Genomic DNA, 27,173 nt, shown 5'->3' on the forward strand with positions numbered 1-27,173 from the left:
GGCAAAGTCTACAATAACAGCTTCAACTTAGCTATTTCTGTAGAAAAGTTACTAAAACACCCTTTGCAGTCCCTGCTTGTACGTGACAGGATAAAGGCAATTTCATATTCTGAAAAGTCTGCTCCTTCTCATTTGTTCCTGGGAATCTTACTCCGTGGAGACAGCTTTGCAGGTGAGGACACATCTCGCTGGAGACAATCACTGCTTTGTGACACTCGCCTCCTTTTTCCCCCACAACAAGGTGGGGAAAATCCAATGCTCTTGTTGGTTTTAGATAGGAAAGGCTCAGCTTATTTATGGACTCTTATGTCAAAGGAAAGGGAGTCTATTCAATTAGAAATGATCCATCGTATGTACTGTGTATACAGCAGCTGCACGCGGGGAATAATTCTGGGAAGGACTTAGCCAGGTTTCCATCCTGAGCAGATAAATGATATGGAGGGATTTGGGAAGCTGGTGGGTGCGTAGGGAGGTAATAACGTTTGCAAAGAGGTATGCTCATCTAATTACCATTTATCCAGCCCCCTGTTGTACTGAAGTACTATGCAGACATTATTCTATTTGCTCCTTTAGGAGACATTGTAACAGAGGTAGTGTTCCTTAGATAAAGTTTAATCAGGAAAGTGAAGTACTCTGTTCAAACACTGAGAGAAAAATATGCGGAGAAATAGAGACTAGAACGCAGGCCAGATTGACTGTTAATTCAAATCACGTGAAAAAAAAGTGAGCTAAGATTTTATCAATAACGCTATGGCCATAAAAGGGTTTTTAATTTTTTGTTTTCCCTTCTAAATTAATCTTTCTACATCCTTATAATTCTATGTTGCATGTTGACCATGTTTTATGCAAAGATTCACATATTCTAATCAAGGATTTATATTCTACACCTTCTCCTTTGATTTTAATATTCTGCCTTGTGTGTGTCATAGTTGTTGTGTTCATGGCTCCTAAAGTTGCATCATACTAAGAGATCACAATTTATGTAACCTTATCCTAGGGCCAGACATCAAGACTGTGTCTTGTTTCTTCCTATTTGTTAATGTTGTTTTATAAAAACTGTTTCTTAGATCTTGTTTTGTTCAACATTTTGGAAACATTTCCAGTAAGGGGAAGGCTGGGTCTGAAGTGCCTACTTTGTGGACTTTGCCCTTTACCACAGCTAAAGGCTCGCACTGAGTGCACAGTTCCACAGCGTCTTTGGGTCCCATCCTCCCCTGTTAAATGGGCCTTATTCTGTTTGCTGTTGCTGTTGTTATTTCTCAGTGTGTGCACGTGAGCATGTCTACATGTAGAGCTGTCTCACACTGTGTGCTTTGCACTGTTATAATAATGTTACAACCCTAGAAATTCGGCCTCAAACTCATTTTGCCTCTTCTGCCTCATTTTGCCTCTTAAAAGAAGCTGCTGGATGAAAGGTCACACTTGCCTGCAGGAGTGTTAGATTCCCACAGTCCCGAGACACTCAAGGAGCTGGAGCAACAGGCTGGAGACACTTATGTTTTTCATGACACAGAGTGGGGGTGTTACTCCTGATGGCTAGTGGGTGGAGGCCAGGGTTGTTACTGTATGTTCTACAACGCACAGAACTGCCTCCTGCAACAAAGAATTATCTGGGCTGAAATATAAATAGTGCTGAATTTAAGGAACCCTGCTCTTAACTGATCAAAAAATAAAACTCAAGAACGTGTACCAGGAATGAGGGAGGGGACACTACTATAGATCCCACAGACATTAAAAGGATAAGAATATGTGACAACTTTGTGCAATACATTTGACAGCTTAGATGAAATGGACAAATCCTTCTAAAGACCTAAATAACCAGAAGTTACCAAAAAAAAAAAAAAAATCTGAAAAGGCATGTATTTACTAAAAATATTGGATTGTTACTTAAAACATTTCCACAGAGAAATTTAATTGCAAGTAAAAATATTTACTAGTCCCAGATGGCTTCAATGTTGAAATCAACAAATATTTGAGGAAGAAATAATGCCAATAATGAACAAATTTCTTAAGAAAATAGAGGAGGAAACACTTTCCCAGTTAATATTTTATGACCATAAATATTACTAAACCAAAACAGATTAGAACTTAGCAGAAAAGAAAAATATAAATCAGTATCATTCATAAAGACAGGTGCAAAAATAAAGTAATATTTCTTATTGTCATGCTTAAGTGAGAAAACAAATGTTTTTCCCTAATATCAAAAACAAAGCAAGGATGCTCACTTAGTTCCTTCTATACAATATTTTCCTAGAAGTTCTAGGCAGTACAGAAAGACAAGAGAAGGAAATAAAATACATACAGATGGAAGAAACAAAAATTATTTTTATTTGCAACAAAATACTTGATCACATACATAGACAATTTTAAGTAATTGCAAAAAAAAAAAAAGACCAATACACAATTACCAGAGGTAATAATAATTCAATAAGGTCACAGTACATAAGGCCAACATAGAAAAATTGATAGTATTTCTATAAACAAGTAACAATTTTTAAACTTCAAAATATAACATAACTTGCAGTTATATATTTATTTATAACAGCATCCAAAGAAGGAAATAAATGGGGATAAGTTTAACAAAAGTTATTCAAGTCCAATGAGCCAAAAGCTAAAATACATTGCTAAAAAATTAAAGAAGACCTAAAAAAACACGTAGAGATACATCACATTCACAGATTAGACTATGCAACATTGTTCAGATGTTACTTCTCGCTTAACTGAGATACAAATTTACTGTAACCTCAGTATAAATTTCAGAAACTTTTAATAAAAATTCACAAGCTCATTCCAAAATGTATATGGAAATGCAAACACCTAAGCAAAAAGATATAAAAATTTGGTAGACTCACACTACCAGATCTCAAGGCTTACTGTAAAAGCCACAGAACTCAAAACAGAGGCATTATCATAAGAATAGATATACCCATCAGAGAAATACACTCATGCATATAAGCTCAACTGCTTTTCAACGGTAACACTAAGACAATTCAACAGAGAAAGTAGAATCGTTTCAATAGCTGGTAACTAAACAACTGGTATCTACACTGGGGAAAAAGTGACTATCAACTCTTACACCACACACAAAAAGTTAACTTGAAAGTTATCATTGACCCAAAGATAAGAGCAAAACTGTAAGACTTCTGAAGGAAGATATAAGAGGATATTTGTGTGATCAAAGGATAGGCAAAAATTTCATATGTAGAATGAAAAAGCATAATGCTTAAAAGAAAAATGGATAAATTAGACTTTATCCTATTTAACGTCTTTAATCTTTTCATCTTTGAAATACACTGTTCAAGAAACAAAAAGGCAGGCCACAGACAAGAAGAAAATATTCAATATATATGATGAAGGACTTGTATACAGAATAAATAAAGAATTCTTTCAATTCATTAATAAGAAGACAAACAACCCAATTAAAAATGGGCTAAAGTTTGAGCAGGCACTGGAGGCGCACGCATACACGAGACACAGAAATAACCAATAAACACATGAAAAGAGGCTCAGCATTTTTGGTCATCATGAAAATGCAAATGAAAACCACAGCGAGGTAATGCTTCACATCCATAGATTAGCTAAAGTTAAAAAGACCAACAGCCCAAAGCATTGTTGAAGTTACATCCCATTCCTTCAATACAGAAGAACAATCCATTGGACTGATTTGAATTACTGTGTAGTTAACTGTCACTGACAATACTAATAATAACAATAGTAAAAATAATAATGCTTTGAGTTAATATATGCTAGAAACTCTTCCACACACTTAATATGTATTAATTCGTTTAATTCTCACAACAATTTTCTGGGATAGACTCTGTTTTCAGAGGAATGAAGAAGTTAAGCAAATTTTGGAAGATTATATAGCTTGTTAGCGGTGATGTTGGGATAATCACTGATGGCAACTTAATCCCAAAGGATGCACTTGCATATTTAAGAATATGTTTGTTAGAATAAATGTATCTTTAGTGACGGAAATTCGGAGTAGTGTAAGAAAATGAAGAGGAAATTACTAGTAGGAGAACTTCGCTTTCTGAAATTCTCATCCTTCCTTGCAGCTGGTAAGGGTTTCAAAACGTGACAGTGACACTAATGAAGAGCACTGAAGAGGGTCTTGGGCTTAAGCATAAGCATAGAGCCTGTGACTCTTATTTCTTGCTGTCTTCTATGACCTGGTCCCTTCAGGACTTTCACGATGCTCCTCCAAACTCCTGTCCTTCATAATAAGGCTAGAAATCTAGGGTGATTGTACTTTCTCTCCCTCTCCCAAAGCAATTATTTTAGGCAAATGAATCTCACCTGTTACCTTCTAAGGTTCAGGGACAGATGTGTGGCTCTAGGTCCTATTGGTTCAGCAACTCCTCATTCCTGATTGCTTCTTGTTCCTCTCTCTAGGCTAAGGTACCTGCCAAGATGCTCTACTTGCAGGGTCCACAGAAGCTGCTGATGCTAGAAAAATCCCTGAGGAAGAGCCTCCCAGAGTCCTTAAAGGTGAGCTTGAGACATTCTTAGGGTACCAGAGGTTTGCATCTTCCTGATAACAGAGGTGGAAAAGTTCCTTTAAAAACTAACAATGCAACCAGCACACAACCAGCAATTTCAATCCTGAGCATTTGTCCCAGAGAAATGCAAGCTTATGTTTGCACTAAATTATATCCACAAGTGTCTATAATAACCTTATCTAGAATAGTCAAAAACTGGAAACAACCCAGATGTCCCTCAGTAGGTGAATGGTTAAATAAACTGCGGTACATCCATACAATGAAATACTACTGGGTGATAAAAAAGAGTGAACTATTAATGCTTTCAACAGCTTAGAAGAATCTCCAAAAAAGTATGCTGGATGAAAAAAAAAAAATCTCAGAAGGTTACATGCCATATGACTCCATTTATATAAAATTCTTGAAGTAACAAAATTACAGAAATGGAGAACAGATTGACAGTAACCACAAGTTAAGGAGGTGGGAAGTGGGAAGGTAATGGATATGACTATAAAAGAGCAACAGGAGGGATCCTTGGGGTGATGAAGATGTTCTGCATCCTGAGAGTGTCAGTGTCAATATCCTGGCTGTGGTATTGCACAGGCACAGGTCTCTGTTCTTTACCAAGTTCGCACAGTAAGTCGCCAGGATTTTACTCTAGGCAAGTTAATACTCAAAGCCAAGGACTAACCATTATGCTTATGCACTTGGCACAATTCCCTGGACCTTGATCAATAAAAATTACATATTTCAATTGCTATTATTCATTTTTGTCCAGAACATGCACCTTAACCCTACCTTGGGAGTTAGGTTGATGATAGTGACATCTCACTGGTTATGTGGTTAAAAGAGCAGACTCAGCAACAGCCGCCTGGATCTGTGACTGCCTTTCCCACCAACAAGCTGTATATCCATGCTGCATGGATGCCTCAGTTTTTATATGCCTCAGTTTTCTCATACAAAGTGGGAGTAATGAGCACTTCAGCCTCTTGGGGTTATTGTCAGGATGAGAGGAAGTTATGTTGAACAGGTGGAACAGTGCCTTGCACACAGAGAAGCTATGCAAATATTACCCACTGTTATTATAGATCAGACCATAAATTTACAATGGAGTGAATCATGGATACATCTGTTTCTCTTATTTGAGGCTAATACTTTAAAGACTTGGCATGTTTTTGAGGTGAGCTGAATATATTCACCTTCCTCAATCTTAACCATTTGTAAACCATCCTTTCACTCTGGGTGAGAGAAAGGTAAGCATTCTTCTACAGGTAGACGATCTGTTTATTTTTGTTTACTATAAAAGGACCAAAGAGATAACTGTCATTGATGTTTAATTACTATACCCTCCACTCATTGGTGAGAAATCATTTACCTTTACTGGAAGATAATTTAAAAACATATGTTAAAAAGCCTTAAACTTGAAGATAACTTTAGACACAGCAATCTCCCTTCTAAAGACCTTCCCTGAGCAAATATCAGGTACACTTGCAAAGATTTCTGCAAAAAGATATTCTTTGAAGAGTCATTTTTCACATTGAAATGTTGGAAACACATAGGGTGGAGCATATCCAGTATTTTTCATTTTTGTGAAATTTGTTCTGTGTATACATGAATAACAGGAAATCTATTAAGGATCTTATTATATTATACAGTGAGGGATTTCATAATTTTATTCATAAATTTGGTCGGTCTGAATATTTTCTATATGAATATCTTTTAAAGCTATATTTTTGGGGGCAAAAAAGTAGAACCTAAAAAAATGGTCTGCAGAAATTTTCATTAGGTGACTTCCAATCAAACAATTCCATTATTTCATAGAAATAAACTTTGTCTTGATCAAACAATGCCTTTTTCCATCTCTTCCTAATAAGCCAACCTTCTCACCTTCTTGGGACACTGCAGGTTTATGGGACCGTCTTCCATATGAACCAGGGAAACCCGTTCAGGCTAAAGGCCCTCGTGGACAAGTGGCCTGATTTTAATACAGTGGTTATCCGCCCTCAGGAACAGGTAAGGGGCCAAATGTAGAATGAATATTCATCTATGTTCATGTTTACTATGTGCTTACCATGCACTTGTCAATGTGGTAGACCCTAGGTCTATAGAAGTGAATCAAGGTGATGGTTAGCAAGCCCTTGGCCTCAAAAGTCCAAAGCCTGGTGGAGACTATAGGAAAATCCACAGATAAATTACAGCATGGTGTGAAATGTGCACAATCAGAGCACAAAGAGCATCCTGCTGATGCTTAAGACCAACCACACTTTGTTATTTCTTGCATCCAGTTTTGGGGAATAAAGGCAATCAGTGTAATGTTATGCTAATTTAAGATTATGTTTATGGCATAGACAAGAGCCTGATCTTTTGTTAGAGATGTTACAGGAGCATTTCCCAGGCTAGATTCCTACATTATAATCAATCAGACCCTAGTTCCATTTTAAACTCTTAACCTAAGGGAAAAAATATTTCCTACCTTTTAAAAACACCAATTTTGAAACCATATCAAGTCATTCATGCTGACTCAAAACTTCTCATTGTGATATGGTCTTCACATTGACATGCTGCTCTGTATTATAACCTACTGTCATCAATAAAGCAAATAAAATAAAGCAGGAAAAAAACTATGTGTGATAGAATTGCAGGGAGAGGATCAGAAATGCTTCTTAGTAGAAATTTCACCAAAATTGGATGTTGAAAATAAACATTTTACATGGTGGCAGGGCAGGATTGCATTCAAAGTAGAGAAAGTAACAATTGCAAAGCATAAGGTCTGAAACAGAATGGATTAAGGAAAATTAAGGAGCAAAATGACATGGTTGGAATTATTGATTACATATTCAGTAATCTTTTTATTTATTTTTAAACATTTTTTATTGAGTTATAGTCATTTTACAATGTTGTGTCAAATTCCAGTGTAGAGAACAATTTTTCAATTATACATGAACATACATACATTCATTGTCACATTCTCCTTTGCTGTGAGCCTCCACAAGATCCTGTATATAGTTCCCTGTGCTACACAGTACAATCTTGTTTATCTATTCTACATTTTGAAATCCCAGTCCCTTCCCACCCTCTGTCCCCCTGGCAACCACAGGTTTGTATCTATGTCTATGAATCTGTTTCTGTTTTGTATTTATTTTTTTAGATTCCGCATATGAGCGATCTCATTTGGTATTTTTCTTTCTCTTTCTGGTTTACTTCACTTAGAATGACATTCTCCAGGAGCATCCACGTTGCTGCAAATGGCATTATGTTGTCGGTTTTTATGGATGAATAGTATTCTATTGTGTAAATATACCACTTCTTCTTTATCCAGTCATCTGTTGATGGACATTTAGGCTGTTTCCATGTTTTGGCTATTGTAAATAGTGCTGCTATGAACATTGGGGTGCAGGTGTCATTTTGAAGTAGGATTCCTTCTGGATATATGCCCAGGAGCGGGATTCCTGGGTCATATGGTAAGTCTATTCCTAGTCTTTTGAGGAATCTCCATACTGTTTTCCACAGTGGCTGCACCAAACTGCATTCCCACCAGCAGTGTAGGAGGGTTCCTTTTTCTCCACAGCTTCTCCAGCATTTGTCATTTGTGGACTTTTGAATGATGGCCATTATGACTGGTGTGAGATGATATCTCATTGTAGTTTTGATTTGCATTTCTCTGATAATTAGTGATACTGAACATTTTTTCATGTGCCTATTGATCATTTGCATTTCTTCCTTGGAGAATTGCTTGTTTAGGTCTTCTGCCCATTTTTGGATTGGGTTGTTTGTTTTTTTCTTATTAAGTCATATGAGCTGCTTATATATTCTGGAGATCAAGCCTTTGTCGGTTTCATTTACAAAAAGTTTCTCCCATTCCATAGGTTGTCTTTTTGTTTTACTTATGGTTTCCTTTGCTGTGCAGAAGCTTGTAAGTTTCATTAGGTTCCATTTGTTTATTCTTGCTTTTATTTCTATTGCTTGGGTGGACTGTTCTAGGGGAACATTTTTGAGATGTATGTCAGATAATGTTTTGCCTATATTTTCTTCTAGGAGTTTTATTGTATCTTGTCTTATGTTTAAGTCTTTGATCCATTTTGAGTTGATTTTTGTATATGGTTTAAGGAAGTGTTCTAGCTTCATTGATTTACATGCTGCTCTCCAGTTTTCCCAACACCATTTGCTGAAGAGACTGTGTTTATTCCATTGTATATTCTTGCCTCCTTTGTCGAAGATGAGTTGACCAAAAGTTTGTGGGTTCATTTCTGGGCTCTCTATTCTGTTGCATTGGTCTATGTGTCTGTTTTGGTACCAATACCATGCTGTCTTGATGGCTGTAGCTCTTTAGTATTGTCTGAAGTCTGGGAGAGTTATTCTTCCAGCCTCTTTCTTTTTCTTCAGCAATGCTTTGGCAATTCTAGGTCTTTGATGGTTCCATATAAATTTTATTATGATTTGTTCTAGTTCTGTGAAATATGTCCTGGGTAATTTGATAAGGATTGCATTAAATCTGTAGATTGCCTTGGGCAGTGTGACCATTTTAACAATATTGATTCTTCCAATCCAAGAGCATGGGATATCTTTCCATTTTCTTAAGTCTTCTTTAATTTCCTTAATCAATGGTTTATAGTTTTCTGTGTATAGTTCTTTCACCTCCTTCGTTATATTTATTTTTAGGTATTTTATTACTTTGGGTGCTATTTTAAAGGGGATTGTTTCTTTACTTTCTTTTTCTGTTGATTCATTATTAGTGTAAAGAAATGCAACTGATTTTTGAATGTTAATCTTGTAACCTGCTACCTTGCTGAATTCTTCCATTATTTCTAATAGTTTCTGTAAACTTTTTAATTAGTGAAATTAAGTAGTTAAAAATCTCAAAATTAAAATGTGTAATTATATTTTGAAATATCAAGTAAAAATCCAAATTTTTGGTATAAAATATTAAATATATTGCCATTTTAATATAACTTACATACAAGTGAAAGTGGTAAAAAATATTATTCAATTAATCAAATTAATAATTTGAAAATGAGTACTTTTAATTATTGTTAGAAACCTGAATGAGAAATAATATTATTTGAGTTACTCTCAAAAGTAGTTTCAAAAATAAGTTTTGTCCAGCTTTATGAGCAGTAATTGACATATAAGATTGTGTAAATATAAAATGTACAACATGTAGATTTGATACACATAGATTGTAAAATGATTTTCCTTGTAGCTTTAACACCTCCATCATGCCACATGATTACCATTTTTTTTTTTATATGTGGGAAAATCATTTAAGATCTACTCTCTTAGCAACCTTCAAATACAGTTGACCCTTGAGCAACATGGGTTTGAACTGCACAGGTCCACAAATATGCAGATTTTTCTCCATAATTACATGCTATAGTACCATACCATCTGAGGCTGGTGGAATCCACGGATGTGGTACTGAAGTCACAGAGGGCTGACTATAAAGTTGTACATGGATTTTTTGACTGAGGGGAGAGTTGGTGCTCCTACCCTCCATGTTGTTCAAGGGTCAACTGCATATAATACAATATTATTAACTATAATCTCCATGCTGTACATTAGATCCCCAGAACTTATTCAACCTATAACTAGAAGTTTATATTCTCTGACCAATATTTCCCCATTTCACCTGCCCTCCACCACCCCAGCTTCTGGTAACCACTGTTCAACTCTGTTTCTATGATTCAGCTTTTTTAGATTCCCCATATAAAAGAGATCATACAGTATTTATCTTCCTCTGTTTGACTTATTTCACGTAGCATAATTCCTGCAAGGTCTATCCGTGTTATCACAAATAGCAGGATTTACTTCTTTCTCATAGCTGGCTGATATTCCATTGTATAGATGTACCATATTTTCTTTATCCATTCATTCATTGTTTCCATATCTTGGCTATTGTGAATTATGCTGAAGTGTAGACATTTCTTCAAGATCTTGTTTTTATTTCCTTTTGATATATACCCAGAATGGAATTCCTGATTCATGTGGCAATTCTATTTTTAATTTTTTGAGGAACTTCCATACTGTTTCCATAGTGGCTTTACCAATTTACCAGCAGTGCACAGGGTGCCCTTTTCTCCACAACTCCACCATTTCTTGCTGTCTCTTGTCTTTTTGATGATAACCATTCTGACATGAGTGGTTTTGTTTTGCATTTCCTTGATTATTAGTAATGATAAGCACTTTTACATGTATCTGTTGGCCATTTGCATGTCTTCTTTTAGAAACTGTCTATTCAGTTCCTCTGTCCATTTTAAATGGAATTATTTGGGCTTTTAAATTGTGTTTTGGATATTAACCCTTTATCTAATATACAATTTGAAAATAATTTCTCCCATTTGATAGGTGCCTCTTAATTTTGTTGATTGTTTCTTTTGCTGTGCAAAAGTTCTTTAGTTTGACGTAATCCCAATCATTGTTTTTTGCTTACTTTGTACTTTTGGTGTCATATCCAAAATATCACTGCCAATGTCAATGAATTTTATCCCTATATTTTCTTGTAGGTTTTTATAGTTTCAGTACTTATGTTTAAGTCTTTAGTCCACTTTGTGTTAATTTTATGAGTGGTGTAAGATTGAGATCCAGTTTTATTCTTCTGCATGTGGTTATCCGGCTTTCCCAATGTCATTTATTGAAAAGACTATCTTTTCTCCATTGCATCTTCTTGGCTCCCTTGTCAAATAGTAGTTGATTGTATATGCGAGAGTTTATTTATAATCTCAATTCTGTTTCATTGGTCTATGTGTCTATTTTTATGCCAGTACTATATTGCTTTGATTACTATAGCTTTGTAGCATAGTTTGAAATCAGAAAGTATGAAGCCTCCAGATTTGTTTTTGTTTCTCAGGATTGCTTTATCTATTCAAAGTCTTTTGTGGTTCTATATAAATTTTAGGATTCTTTTTTCTATTTCTGCAAAAAAAAAAAAAAAGCTTTTGGAATTTTGATTAAATCTACAGATTCAGGTAGTATGAATATTTTAACAGTATTAATTCTTTCAATCCATGAACCATAAACCAATCCATGAACCATGAATTCAATGGTATATCTTTCCATTTGTTTGTCTCTTCTTTAGTTCTTTCAGCAGTGCTGTAGTTTCCAGTGTACATATCTCTCACTACCTTAGTTAAATTGATTCCTAAGTATTTTATTGTTTTGATGCTACTGTGAATAGGATTATTAAAATTTCTTTTTCAGTTAGTTATGTAATTTCTTTACAGTTAGTGCATACAAACACCACTGATTTCTGTAAATTGATTTTGTGTTTTTACCAAGTTCACTGATTAGCTCTCAGTGTTTGGTGGGATCCTTTGGATCTTCCACATATAAGATCATTACCTGCAAAGACAATTTCATGTCTTCCTTTCTGATTTGAGTGCCTTTCAATTCTTTTTTTTTTTTTTTTTTTTTTGCCTGCTTATTCTAGCTAGGGCTTCCAATATTACATTGAATAAAAGTGGCAAAGATGGACATTCTTTTATTCAGTATATGTCTGTTAGGTCTATTTGGTCTAAAGAATGATTCAAGTTGAATGTTTGGTTGTTGATTTTCTGTCTGGATAAAATATCCACCTTTAAAAGTGGGATATTGAACTCTCCAACTATTATTGGGTTATTTTCTATTTATCCCTTCAGATCTGTTTGTGTTTACTTAATATATTTAGGTACTCTATTGTTCACTGCATTTTTTTATAATTGTTACATCTTGTTGATGAATTGATCCCTTTATCAGTATATAATGGCCTTCTTTTCCCCTTGTTATTTACCATTCCTGGCTTAAAGTCTATTTTATCTGGTATCAGTACAGATCTTCTTGCTCGCTTTTGATTTCCATTTGCAAGGTATACCTTATTCATCCTTTCACTTTCAGCCTATATGTTTCCTTAAAGCTGAAGCGAGTCTCTTGTAGGCAACAGTCAATCTTATTTTGTTATACAGTTAGCCACTCTGTATATTTTTATTGGAGAAGTTAATCCATTAATATTTAAAGTACTTATTGATAGATAAGAACTTATTAATGCCTCCTTGTTGTTTTCTACTGTTTTGTTATTCTGTTGTTCCTTTCTTCCTTTCACAGCCTTCCTTTGTAAATTGATGGTTTTCTGTAGTGGTAAGCATTAGTTGACTCCCTTCTTTTATCTTTCGTCAATCTACTGTAGGTTTTTGCTTTGTGGTACCATGAGTCTTATATAAAACATATTATGGTATAAGTCTATTTCACTCTGATAACAATTAAAGTTCAATTACATACAAAACCTCTATCCTTTTGCTCTCTCTGTTTTATGTTTTTGATGTCACAATTTATATTTTATATTGGGTATGCACTGACAAATTATTGTAGCTATAGATATTTTAATCCTTTTGTCCTTTAATCTTTATACTGGTGTTAACTGGTTAACCTACCACCATATTACAGTATTAGAGTATTCTGAATCTGACTATTTGCTTACTTTTACCAGTGAGCTATATGTTTTCATGTTACCAATTATGATCCTTTCATTTCAGCTTAAAGAATCCCTTTCAGAATTTCAGAATGTCTTATAAGGCAGGTCTGTTGGTGACGAACTCCTTCAGTTTTTGTTGTTGTTGTTAGTGAAAGTCTTTATCTTGCCATCATTTCTGAAGAACAACTTTGCAGGATGAAGTATTTTTAGTCGGCAGTATGTTTCTTTCAGCACTTTGAATATATAGCCCCATTTTCTCCTGGCTTGCAAGGTCTCTGAGAAATCTGTTGATAGCCTTTTGGGGATTCCTTGTAAGTTACAAGCTTGGTTTCTCTGGATGCTTTTAAGATTCTCTCTTTGCCTTTGATTTTTAATGGTTTTATTACAATGTGCCTAAAAGAGGTTCTCTTTAAGTCAATTTTGCTTGGAAACCTATAAGCTTCATAAACTTAGATATCCAGTTTCTCCCCAAATTTGGGGGATTCTCAACCACTTTAAACTTTTTGCCCCTCTTCCCTCTCTTATACTTCTGGAACTTTAATAGTTTACAAATTAGTTATTTTGATAGTACCCCATAAACCTTGTAGGCTCTCCTCACAGTTTTTTATTCTTACTCTTTTTTTCTCTGTTGATTAGATAATTTCAATTGGTCTGACTTTGAGTTCACATTCTTTCTTATGTTTGGCTTGGTTTACTTTTGAAGTTCTCTGTTGAATTCTTCAGTGAAGTCATTGTATTCTTTACGTCCAAAATTTTTGTTTGGCTCTTTTTTATGTTTTCCATCTCCAAACTTCTCATTTTGTTCTGGTATTGTTGTCCTGATATTGTTCAGTTGTTTGTCTGTATTCTTTTATAGGTCCCTCAGCATCTTTTGAAAAATTACTTTGAATTCTTTGTTAAGAAATTCCTGGAAATCCATTTCTTTGGGGCTGGTTGCTGGTGGTTTACTGTGTTTTTTGGTGATCTCATGCGTCCCTGGTTCTGCATGATCCTTGTAGCCTTGTGTGGGTGTCTGCACCTCTTCCATACATTATGGGCTAACTTTGGTAAGGAAAAATTTTACCTGTGGGTAGGGGCACTCTGGAATGTGCTGTGACCCCAAGTTTAGTGATGCAGGTATCGGGTGCAGGGGCACGTGGAGGCACCGATTTGGGGGGTGTGCAATACCTCTTCTACTCAGGCCACATCATTGACTATGCTTAGTGAGCATTGCAGGGAGCCCACAGTGGCTGTAACACTGTTAGGGTCCTCAGTGGCGTCTCCAAGTCCAGTGGCTATGGGCCAGGGCAGTGGTAGTGACTGAAGCCAGTTGTGTGCACATGCACAGCTGTGGGGGTCAGCTTCAGGCACCTGTATGGTGGTAGGGGCTATATGGAAACATACACATAATGGTGGGACCAGGGCAGGCAGCAAGGGCCAGGACCAACTGTGGGAGCAGCAGGCTGTTGGAATGCACTACATGCATCCTGAGTCTTGCCACAAGTGCACAGCAGTAGAGACTGGTAATGGGGGTTGGGCTGTGGGCATTCAAGTGGACAGCTGGAGGGGCCAGCTGCAGGTTATTGCAGTGGTGCAGGCCAGTGACAGAAGATGGGGCCTGAGCCAGGCCTGCAAACAGCTGTGGGGGCCCTGGCTATTGACGTGACCTTCTGTGTGTGCATGGAGTGCAAATGGCAGTGGAGGCCAGTGACAGTTGGGCCAGTGGCATGCAAGTACTCAGCTGGAGGGGCTAGTCCAAAACGTGTGGTAGGTGGTAGGTGTCAGCTGCATGGGTCCAAGCTGGTGTCTGGCACGCATGAAGCTGCAGAGCTGACAGCTGGCCGCTGACTGCTGGTGCAGTTCCCTGGCTCTAGCACAAGCCTGTGGGGAAGGAAGTGAGGAGGGGCTGGGGGGACTGGCATCAGAGAATGTAAACACCTGCAGAGCTTAAGTTGGTGAAATCTGCGGGGGGTCCATGATGGCTGTACTGACTGCTGGTTTCTTCAGGGGCAGAAGCTGCTAGGTTTTTCTGCAGGGCAGGCCAAGGTGAACCACGAATCACTCCCACTACATGGCTGCTACTGGTAGCCCCTGTTTCTCCTCTTTGTTCCTAGCCATCTCTATACATCTCAGTTTTGTCAGTCTGAGTGGTATGAAACAGAGATGGGATCTTTGTGTGGTGTCCCCAAAGCCTGAGGAAGCTGGTTGGTCACCCTGCTCTTCCTTTCTTGGTGAGGGGGAACTCTTTCTAGCTGGGGAGTTACCTTTTGGCACTGAGCAATGCAGGCTGGGTGGATGGGATGATACAGATAAAATGAAGTTGCCTTTCTTCTTTTTTCTTGCAGTTAGTCTCAGGTTTTTTGTTCTGCTGTGTCGCTGAAGTTCCTTGAGTGGGCTGTCAAGCTCCCAGAGCTGTTTTTGCTCATGGGTAGCTGTCTAATTGTGGATCTTTGTGGGAGGACGGAGCCCAGGGTCTCCTACATTGACATTTTGGTGACATCACTCTTAAGAATAAAATTTGATCAGGAGTATCCTTACTGAATAGAAAGTTTATATTTGTTTCATGTTTTCCAGATATTATAGGGGGAAAAAAGCTTTCTGATTCTGCACTGGCTGAAGTAATTTTTTTCCTATCTGTTCCTTCACCCTCAAATAACCTCATGTAAGGTTTAATTATTTTGATAGATATATTTAAATGAGTATGTTTACTTGTCTGATGGAACTGTTGTTTGTTTAACAATGGTATGATTTTTTTAAAGGAAACAAATCTATTTCATCATTTTTTCTAAGTTTCATAGTTTATAGAAGAATCATCTAACCTGTTATCTGCATCAGTTTTAATACAGACATATTCTACAAATCTTTGCACAAGAGCAAGATTTATTCTTTTGGCCAAAGATTTTGCTTCTCAATTGTCATTTTGCATGAGCCGGTAGGACTAGATTAGTGACAATCCCAAGTCTGACTGTGGATGCCAACTTGGTTTTTGCTGGCTTTTGACCATGCTGATGGAAGTAGATTGGACACATATACAAGTCACGGGGTTCTCAAGTGCAGAAAGAGAAGGCAAGACTCAGTGCAGAGTCACTTTTCAAGCTTCTTATTGAGTTTCATGGAGATACAGAAAAATAATTTTAAGTGGATTATTTTTGTTTAGTTTGAAAATTTAAAAGTAATAGCTGAGTTAGGAATAGTTTTGTTTGGGACATTTTTCATTATTACTTGAATAAGGGAGTCTGACTTGATCTCATAATGTAAATAATCCTTAAATAAAATTAATGCAACAAAAATGCTAGTGTTTAAAAATATCATAATATAATGGAACACTGATAACTAATATGGCAATTACTAAACACAAGCATTTTGTTTGATTTCCCAACCGAAACAGGAGATGAAAGATGACCTTGATCACTACACCAACACTTACCAAGTCTACGCCAAAGACCCCAAGAAATGTCAGGAATTCCTTGGCTCACCAGAAGTCATCAACTGGAAGCAACATTTGCAGATTCAAAGTAAGGGGACCTGAGTCTGTGCTGGCTACTGGGATCTCCTATGTCTACATCTGTAGGGTTGCTTTTCATTATGAGTGACACTGCCATATCCTCTATGTCTTTACTCCAAGTCCCAGACCCTCAGCCTGCTGTCCATTCTTTCTCTCAGCTGCCACCACCTCCACAGTGTGTAGTTCACAAACCTCCTGTGGAGCTTTCCAGGTGAAATCTGAAACCAGCCCCCCGTACACGTGTATGGCAGGGAGAGACCCAGGAAAGAAGCAGATCACTCCAGATTGGTGGTAGGCTTCATAAGCAAGGGAACTTACTTCCAGGCTTGTCTTGGGGGGCTGCAAGATGAGTAGACCACTGCACCTGCCTACCAAAATCTTAAAAATGTGCATAGTGACCTTAATGGGGTTCAGTCATGTACCCAGTCCAGATGGTTTCAACACTGCACTTCTATCTTAAGGCTGTGTCCTTGGAGCAGCTTCTGAGAACTGGAAAGGCAAGTGGAACGCACATTCCAAGGACAGGAGAGAGGATGGGGAGCCTCCAACTGCCCAAGTCCAACTCACACGTCAACTGGCAGCCACAGCGTTCTGATGGCCTCCTCCAATAACAATGAATTAGAACTTGAAGACTGCAGTGCATGGGATTTACATGGGAAATATGATTTCTTAATAGCTAAGGATTCATGATTTAGCCTAGGATCTATTAAGGAGCTTGAATATCGGAGCAGGGCTTCCCTTCTATTTCATCTCTGTTTTATCATTATGTTGTACTTACAAAGGAGGAATTTAGTAGTTAAGAATGTGCTCTCTGGAGTCAGATGACCTAAAATCGTGACCTTGTTGGGCCTATTAGTAGTTGTGTGATCTAAGGCAAGTAATAACCTCTCTGTGGATCAGTTTCCTTATGTATAAAAATGAGGCTTATAATAGTATCCAAAACATAGAGCTATTTAAAGATTGAATGAGATCTTGAATGTGATATGCTTAGCACTATGCCTGGTTTTATCAATTAGGTTTTCAAACCATCCCAAAATACTGACTTAAAACAGCAATCATTTATTAGTTCACAACTTTGTGGGTCAGCAATGTGGACTAGATTCAGCTAGGTGATTCCTCCGCTGGCCTCTCCTAGATTCGTACATGTGGCTGCAGTGAGCTGGGGGTTGTCTATGAGCCGGCTGCGCTAGGTTAGCCGCAATTCCAAGTCTGTCTGCTGATGCTAGCTTTGTCTGTGCAGATGGACGTGGACTGGATAATGTAAAGAAGTCACAGCGTTCTCTAGGGCAGAAAGAGAAGGCAAGCCTCTTACTGATTAGTAAGTTTTCAAGCTTCCTACTGATTCACATTTTCTGTTGCTCCATTGGCCAAAGCAAGCTTCATGGTCAATCCCAGAGTCAGTTCAGGACAGAAAAATCTAAAGAGTGAAGAGGAACAAGCTGGCACCATTGCAACAACAATCTCCTGCACTGAGTGCATAGAATTGTCTGATAAATTATTTTAATTTATTTTTATTGAAGTATAGTTTATTTACAATGTTGTGTTAGTTTCAGGTGTATGGCAAAGTGATTCAGTTATACATATACATATATATTCTTTTTCAGATCCTTTCCCATTGTAGATTGTTACAAGGTATTGAATATAGTTCCCTGTGCTATACAGTAGGACCTTATGGTTTACCTATTTTATATATAGTAGTGTGTATGTGTTAATCCCAAATGCCTAATTTATCTCTTCCCCACAACTCCTTTCCCCTTTGGTAAGCATAGTTTGTTTCCTGTGTCTATTTCCAGTTTGTAAATAAGTTCATTTGTATCATTTTTTTAGATTCCACATATAAGTAATACCATATGATATTTACCTTTCTTTGCCTGACTTGCTCCACCTAATACGATAATTTCCAGATCCGTCCATGTTGCTGCAAATGATATTATTTCATTCTTTTCTGTGGCTGGGTAACATTCCATTGCGCATGTGTACCACATCTTTATCCAATCATCTGTCAATGGACATTTAGTTTGCTTCTGTTCAATAAATTTGGTTATTATGTTTATACTTCATCTCTTTGATGGTATGTTTATAGTTCATCTCCTTTGATGATCATAGCTGCATTGTGATATGCTCAGGAATTATACTGTTATCCCAATTTTGAATTTTTAAAATGTGGGAGTGATTTGCCATTATCCCATTTTTCTCATGATTGAACATGAGTTTGGATAATTCTAAACCCACCACTTTCTAGCCACTGAACAGCTTTTTCCTAACATTTAAATGAACAGTGACATCTCATCTGATTTCTCATTTCCCCCATCCAGGTACACAGTCCAGCCTGGATTATGTGATAAAAAATCTTGCAGCTGTTCAACTCGGCAAGGTGAAGCTAACACAATGCAATCTCTATGTAGTCTCTGAGACAACAAAGAAATTGGTTTCTTCTGTGATGGATGGAAAGAGTTTATCCTCCAATGGTGACAAATACAAGCTCATGTAAGTTTGATAGAAGCTGTTCTACACTGCTCATGTCTGTCACCACTGAAGTAGCCCATGTGTTAATTTTCTAGGGCAGCCATGAAAAAAATCACAATCAACTGGGGTGGCTTAAAACAACAGAAATTTAGTGAGGAGGCTAAAAGTCTCAAGTCAAAGGGTTGGCAGGTCCGTGTTCCCATCAAACCTTCTAGGAGAGAATTTTTCCTTGCCTCTTCCAGCTTCTGGTGGCTTTAGGCATTCAGCAGCTTGGGGCTTCATCACTCAGATCGCTGACATTGCCGTCACATGGCCTTCTCTGTCTGTATGTCTTATTATAAAGATGTTTGTCGTCATTGGATTAAAGACCCACTAGATAATCCAGCATGATTTCATGTTGAGAACCTTGATGTAGTTGTATCTGCAAGGACTCTTTTTCTAAATAAGGTCTGAAATGTTTTAAGATTCCAGGGGACATGCCTCTTGAGTGGATGCACCATCTAACCTGCTAGAGTTCCCATCTTCTCTTCTAGCTTTTGCTCTGGCCTCCTTGCAATCTATTTTCTGCAAAGCAGAGTCATCTTCTTTTCAAAAATGTACATTAGATCATATTCCTTCCCTGCTTAAAAGACTCCAGTACTTCTCATCTCACTTGGAAATAATTCTGAACTCCTTCATTGCCCTGTAAGAGCCAACACTCATCTACTTTCTAGACCTCATCTTGTCTCTTGTTTACTCCTCCCAACAGCACTGGTATTCCTCCTGCTATCACTCATTGCAAGCTCAGGCTCATTTTGTTATTGTTGTTGCTGCTGAAGGGTATTTCTTTTTAATTTTTTTTTAAGTTACCTTGATTTTATTTTATTTTTATTCTTTTAATTTTATTTTTTATTGAAGTGTAGTTGATTTGCTATCGTAGTTTCAGGTGTACAGCAAAGTGACTCAGTTATACAGATACATACATTTTTTTTCATTCTTTTCCACTACAGCTTATCAAAAGAAATTGAATATAGTTCCCTGTGCTACACAGTAGGCCCTTGTTGTTTATCTATTTTATACATAGTAGTGTGTATCTGTTAATCCCAAACTTCTAATTTAGCCCTCTCCCCTCCTTTCCCCTTTGATTACCATAGTTTGTTTTCTATGTGCATGAGTCTGTTTCTGGCTTGTAAATAAAATTTTTCGCTTTTTTTTAGATTTCACATATAAGTGATATCATGTGACATTTGTCATTCACTGACTTACTGTACCTAGTATGATAATCTCTAGGTCCATCTGTGTTGCTGCAAATGGCATTGTTTCATTCTTGTTTTAATGGCTGAGTAGTATTCCATTGTATATATGCATCACATCTTTATCCAGTCATCTATTGATGGGCATTTAGGTTGCTTCCATGTCTTGACCACTGTAAATAGTGCTGCTATGAACATTGGGGTGCATGTTTTTCTGAATTACAGTTTTCTCTGCATATGTGCCCAGGAGTGGAATTGCAGGATCATATGGTAAGTTTATTTTTAGTTTTTTGAGGAATCTCCATAAAACTTTCAGCTGATTTCTCTACATAAACACTGCTGGCCAGAGGGAGTGCCAAGATATATTCAAAGTCCTGAATAAGAAAAAGCTGCAACCTAGAATACTCTATCCAGCAAGTCTGTCCTTTGGAGTAGAAGGAGAGCTAAGGAATTTCACAGACAAGCAAAAACTAAAAGAATTCAACAATATTAAACCTATCCTAAAAGAAATATTGAAAGATCTACTCTAAATAGAAAAGAAGCAGGAAGCTACAGAAATGAGAAAATCATAATTGGAAATGTGATAACCATAATGAGTTGCAAAAGAATAAACATGATGTTACAAAGGGACATCAAAATCATAAAAGATAGGAGAAGAGAGCAAGAAAATATAGATTTCTTTCTCTGTCTTCTTTTTCTCTCTCTCTTTTTTTCTTCATTCTTTTTAAGATTTGTTTGAGCCTACATGATTACCAGTCTAAAGCAAACAGATATAGTAACAGATTAACATACTTGAAAAATAGGATAACTACAAACCAAAAGCATACAAGAGAGTCACAAAAACCAAAAAGAAACCAAGCTAATACATATGTGTCAAACCACAGAAAGAATAACAAAAAGGAAAAGAAAGGAACAAAGAAGAAATACCAAATCAACTGGAAATCTAAGTTCAAAATGGCAATAAACACACATCTATCAATAATTACCATAAAAGTCAATAGACTAAATGCTCCAATCAAAAGACATAGAGTGCCAGATTGGGTAATAAAACAAAAGCCTACAATATGCTGCCTACAAGGGACTCACTTTAGAGTGAAGGACACACATAGATTCAAAGTAAGAGGATGGAAAAAGATATTTCATGCAAATGGAAATGACAAGAAAGTGGGAGCTGCAATACTCATATCAGACAAAATACACTTTAAAACAAAGGCCATAAAGAAAGATAAAGAAGGACACTATATAATGATCAAAGGAGCAATACAAGATGAAGATATTACACTCGTTAACAAATATGCATCCAATATAGGAGCACTTAAATATATAAAATAAATACTAACAGACATAAAGGGAGAAATTGATGGAAATACAATAATAGTAGGAGACTTTAACACCCCACTAACATCATTGGACAGATCTTCCAGACAGAAAATCAATAAGGCACTGGAGATACTAAATTACACAATAGAACAGTTGACTTGGTTGATGCTTTTAGGACATTACATCCCCCAAAACAGAATGTACATTCTTTTCAGGTGCTCATGGAACATTCTCTAAGATAAACTACATACTCAGGCACAAAATAAATTTAAGAGGATAGAAATTATTTCAAGCATCTTCTCTGACCACAATGGCATGAAACTAGAAATCAAAAACAGAAAAACAAAAACAGAAGAAAACAATAGCATAGAGACTAAACAACATGCTACTTAAAACCAATGGGTCAATGATGAAATCAAAAGAAGTAAAAAAAAAAACACTTTAAGGCAAATGACAATGAAAACAAAAACACACAAAATCTATGGGATGCAGCAAAAGCAGACCTAAGAGGGAAGTTCATAGTGATACAGGCCTTCCTCAAAGAAAAAAAAAAATCACAAATAAACAACCTAACCCACCAAAAGAATTAGAAAAAGAAGCACAAACAAAACCTAAAATCAGCAGAAGGAAAGAAATAAAGATCAGGGAGGAAATAAATAAATAGAAATTTAAAAAATAGAAAAAATCAATCAAACCAAGAGCTGGTTTTGTGAACGAATAAACAAAATTGACAAACCTTGCCAGGCTCACCAAGAAGAAAAGAGAGAGGACACAAATAAACAAAATAAGAAATGAAGATAGAGAAATTACAACCAACACCACAGAAGTACAAAAAATCATAAGAGAATACTATGAACAACTGTATGGCAATAGATTGGACAACTTAGAAGAAATGGAAAAAGTTTCTAGAAATATGAAGTCCACCAAAACTGAATCCAGAATAAATAGATCATTTGAACAGACCAATCACTAGAAATGGAATAGAATCAGCAATAAAAAACCTCCCTGCAAACAAAAGTCCAGGACCAGATGACGTCACTGGGGAATTCTATCAAACAGACAAACAAGAGTTCATACTGATCCTTCTCAAACTCTTCCAAAAGATTGAAGAGGAGGGAATACTCCCAAACTCATTCTATGAAGCCACCATCACCCTGATACCAAAGCCAGGCAAAGACACTACCAAAAAGAAAACTTTAGGATAATATCTTTGATGAACATAGATGCAAAAATCCTCAACAAAATATTAGAAAACGGAATCCAACAACATATAAAAAAGATTATACACTATAATCAAGTTAGATTCATCCCAGGGACACAAGGATGGTTCAACATATGGAAATCAATCAACTTGATACACCGCATCCACTAAAGGACAAAAATCACAAGATCACCTCAACAGACGCAGAAAAAGCATTTGATAAAATTCAACACCGATTTATGATACAAATTCTAACCAAAGTGGATATAGAGGGAACATATCTCAACATAATAAAAGCTATTTATGACAAACCTACAGCCAGCATAATACTCAATGGTGAGAAGCTGAAAGCTTTCCCCCTAAAATCTGGAACAAGACAAGGATGCCCACTTTCAACACTTCTGTTCAATATACTATTGGAAGTCCTAGCCATGGCAATTAGACAAGAAAAAGAAGTAAAAGAGATCAAAATTGGAAGAGAAGAGGTAAAATTGTGATTATATGCAGATGACATGATACTATGTATAGAAAACCCTAAAGGCTCCACACAAAAACTACTAGAGCTGATAAAAGAACCCGGCAAGGTAGTAGGATACAAGATTAACATACAGAAATCAATGGCATTTCTTACACTAACAATGAAATATCAGAAAAGGAAAGTAAAGAAACAATCCCTTTTCAAATTGCATCCAAAAAAATAAAATACTTAGGAGAAAATCTGACCACAGAAGTGAAAAATGTATATGTTGAGAACTGTAAAACATTGACTAAGAAAATTAAATATGAACTAAAGAAATGGAAAGATATCCCATGTTCTTTTCTTGGATTGGAAGAATTAATATTGGTAAAATGCCCATACTACCCAAAGCAATCTACAGATTTAATGTGATGCCTATTAAATTACCCAGGACATTTTTCACAGAACTAGAACAAATAATCCTAAAATGTATATGGAATCACAAAAAAAAAAAACAGAATTGCAAAAGCAATACTGAAGAAAAATAATGAAGCTGGAGGAATCACCCTCCCAGACTTCAGATAATACTACAGAGCTGCAGTAATCAAAACAGACATATGGATCAATGGAACAGGATAGAGAGCCCAGAAATAAACTCAGAAACTTTTGATCAATTAATCTTTGACAAAGGAGGCAAGACCATACAATGGAGTAAAGACGGTCTCTTCAGCAAATTGTATTGGGAAAACTGGACAGCTGCATGTAAATCAATGAAGTTAGAATATTCCCTCACACCATACACAAAAATAAACTCAAAGTGGCTTAAAGACTTAAACATAAGATAAGACAGTATAAACCTCTTAGAAGATAACACAGGGAATACATTATCCAACATAAATCTCAGCAATGTTCTCCTAGGGCAGTCTACCCAAGCAATAGGAATAAAAGCAAAAATAAACAAATGGGACCTAATTAAACTTATAAGCTTTTGCACAGCAAAGGAAACCATAAGCAAAACAAAATGACAACCTACGGAATGGGAGAAAATATTTCCATAAGATGAGACTGACAAGGGCTTAATTTCCACAATATATAAACAGCTCATACAACTTCATGATAAAAAATAAGCAACCCAATCCAAAAATGGGCAGAAGACCTAAATAAGCAATTTTCCAATGAAGACATACAAATGGCCAATAAGCACATGAGAAAATGCTCAATATCGCTAATTATCAGAGAAATGCAAATCAAAACTACAATGAGGTATCACCTCACACCAGTCAGAACGGCCATCATTAAAAAGTCCACAAAGAATGAATAATGGAGAGGGTGTGGAGAAAAGAGAATCCTCCTATATTGTTGGTGAGAGTGTAGTTTGGTGCAGCCATTATGGAAAACAGTATGGAGGTTCCTCAAAAAACTAAAAATAGACTTATCATATGATCCACCAATCCCACTCCTGGACATATATCCAAAGGGAACCTTAATTCAAAGAGACATATACACATCAATTTTCATAGCAGCACTGTTTACAATAGTCAAGATATGGAAACAACATAAATGTCCATCAACAGATGGCTGGATAAAGAAGTTGTGATATAATTATACAACAGAATACTACTCAGCCATTAAAAAATAATAAAATAATGCCATTTGCAGCAACATGGATGGATCTAGAGACTGTCATTCTAAATGAAGTAAGCCAGAAAAAGAAAGAAAAATACCATATGTTATCACTTATATGTGAAATCTTAAAAAAAAAAAAAAAAAAGGACAAACAAACTTATTTACAAAACAGAAACAGACTCACAGACAGAAAACAAACTTAGTTACCAGGGAGAGAAGGGGATGGGAAGGGATAAATTGGGAGTTGGAGATTTGCAGATACTAACTAATACATATAAAATAAATAAACAACAAGTTCATACCATATAACACAGGGAACTATATTCAATATCTTGTAGTAACTTATGGTGAAAAAGAGTATGAAAATGAATATATGTATGTACGTGTATGACTGAGGCATTACGCTGTACACCAGAAATTGACACAACATTATAAACTGACTACACTTCAATAAAAATATATTTACAGGAAAAAAATTACACCACACATTACACCTAACAAACACCTCGACATCTATAATATCATTTGACTGTCTTATCCACCCCATGAGGAAGACAAGTTGGGAGATACTACCTCCACTTTCTGGACAGAAAACAGGCTCAGGGGATGAAATAGCTTGTTCACGCGGATGGTTAAGGGCATAAATGGGGCCTGAGTCTAGATCCAGTCCCACATTGCGGGCTCTTCCCAGGACACCTCCCGAGGCCCCTCTGCAGCCTGTAGGAGCCTTCAGACTTCAGTGTTCTGTAGCTCGGGGGTCGCCTGCACTCCACGTGACTGCCCCTTTCTAGACTTCAGCAACTTGTTCTGAATGGTAGCCAAGGGCCTTTGGACATCAACATTCTAGGCTCTGACTTCAATGCTTGCTAGAGTGTGCTTTTGGGCACGCATTTATTTACTCTGCAACTTTTTTCTTCTATATAAAATGAGGTTAAGAATATTTGTCTTATCTAGGTTGGAAGACTGCAGTCCAGGCCAAATGAAATAATTGTAGCTAGTATCTGTGAAGTACTTAGGTACTGGTTCTAAGCACCTACATCCATTGGCTCATTTAAGTCTCACAATGATTCTACAAGGAAGGTGTGATTACCATCCTTATTTATCAGATGAGGAAACAGAGGAGGTGAGAAATGAAGTAATCAGGTGGGAAATCAGTAATCACACAAGGAGCCAGATTAGGAACCCAGGCAGCCTAAATACAGAGCACGTACCCTTAAACACGCTCCTGCTCACCTCTGAGGACAGGTTGGTGGGGGGCGGTGGAGGGGAACAAATAAAATACGCCATAATATGTGTGATGTTACAGGCTATTCTTTCCTTTTGTTCCCAACAGCCATCAAAAGATGCTGAAACCCTCATCCCTGGATCCTACCCACGCTGTCTGGGTGAATAAATTCTGGTCTTTTGGTGGCAATGAGAGGAGCCAGCGATTCATCGAGCACTGTATCCAGACCTTCCCCAGCTTCTGCCTGCTGGGGCCCCAGGGGACCCCTGTGTCCTGGGTCCTGATGGACCAGACAGGAGAGATGAGGATGGCGGGCACCTTGCCTGAGTACCGGGGCCAGGGCCTCATCACCTATGTCAGCTGTGCTCATCTCCAGGGTCTGGACAAACTTGGCTTCCCCCTGTATTCCCATGTAGATAGAGCCAATTACATCGTGCAAAAAGTGTGCTTCAACCTACAGGCTATCCGTATGCCTTGTGACTGGAACCAGTGGAACTTTGTGCCTCTGTGAAGCAACCCCGAACCCAAGACAGTGTGGGTTGGACGGGGCATGTGGCTGGAGGAGCAGATGAGTGGATGGAGAGAAAGAATAAACTGGAATCAGTGATAATGAAGTGGTCCGAGGTCTGAGGAAGTAGTGATGGGTGGTAAACAGGACAACCTCAGTCTGTGTTCTCGGATACCTCTCCATCCCCTTAGCTTCCTCAGTTTGAAACAGACCAGGCTCTCCTGCTGTCTGGCTGGTGTAGCTCCCACACCTCCAGGTGCTCCATGCCCCTTGTCGTGCTTTATAATTAGCTGCATGCTCTTCTACATTGTTCTTCCTGGAACCCCTAGCTCACTGACCCTTTCCAATTTGCCAGAAGGGTTGTAATATTTTGTGCATTCTACCATTTTTCCCTCTGGCTTTCTATAGCTTTTTGAAAAATTGATTGGAGAGTGAGTTGTCTTCTGAGTAGGTCTTTACAAGATCCTCCCTTCCCAGGTCACTTCTTAAGCTTTGTATTATAATCACATGAGCTATATTATACACATGCACACACTATATCTAAGATAGATAGATAGATAGATAGATAGATAGATAGATAGATAGATAGATAGATAGATAGATAGATAGATAATCTCAGAGAGAATTAGAAGAAAAAGACTGACTGTTGTTAATATCTTATTTTGCAACTCCTACCCCAGGAAAGAGGTACTAACGTTGTTTCTGTTGACTGAAATAAAAATGCACCAGGTGA

General features: G+C 37.1%; 1 protein-coding gene across 2 annotated transcripts; it reads left to right on the top strand.

Moving 5' to 3' along the window:
• On the top strand, positions 1–27,173 carry LOC105094922 (glycine N-acyltransferase). 2 transcript variants are annotated; one of them, XM_010987033.3, is made up of 7 exons: positions 1–172; positions 4,396–4,491; positions 6,387–6,494; positions 16,289–16,415; positions 17,646–17,723; positions 18,721–18,892; positions 26,041–27,173. In XM_010987033.3, exons 2-7 carry the CDS (start codon positions 4,414–4,416, stop codon positions 26,441–26,443), a joined length of 966 nt encoding a protein of 321 aa, XP_010985335.1. In that variant the 5' UTR covers positions 1–172; positions 4,396–4,413; the 3' UTR covers positions 26,444–27,173. The 2 variants fall into 2 exon arrangements, with proteins under 2 accessions (XP_010985335.1, XP_010985336.1); XM_010987034.3 differs by lacking the exon at positions 17,646–17,723 and having other exon boundaries at positions 4–172.

This window comes from Camelus dromedarius, chromosome 12, assembly GCF_036321535.1.
Source record: "Camelus dromedarius isolate mCamDro1 chromosome 12, mCamDro1.pat, whole genome shotgun sequence".
In the NCBI taxonomy this organism is placed as follows: Eukaryota; Metazoa; Chordata; class Mammalia; order Artiodactyla; family Camelidae; genus Camelus; species Camelus dromedarius.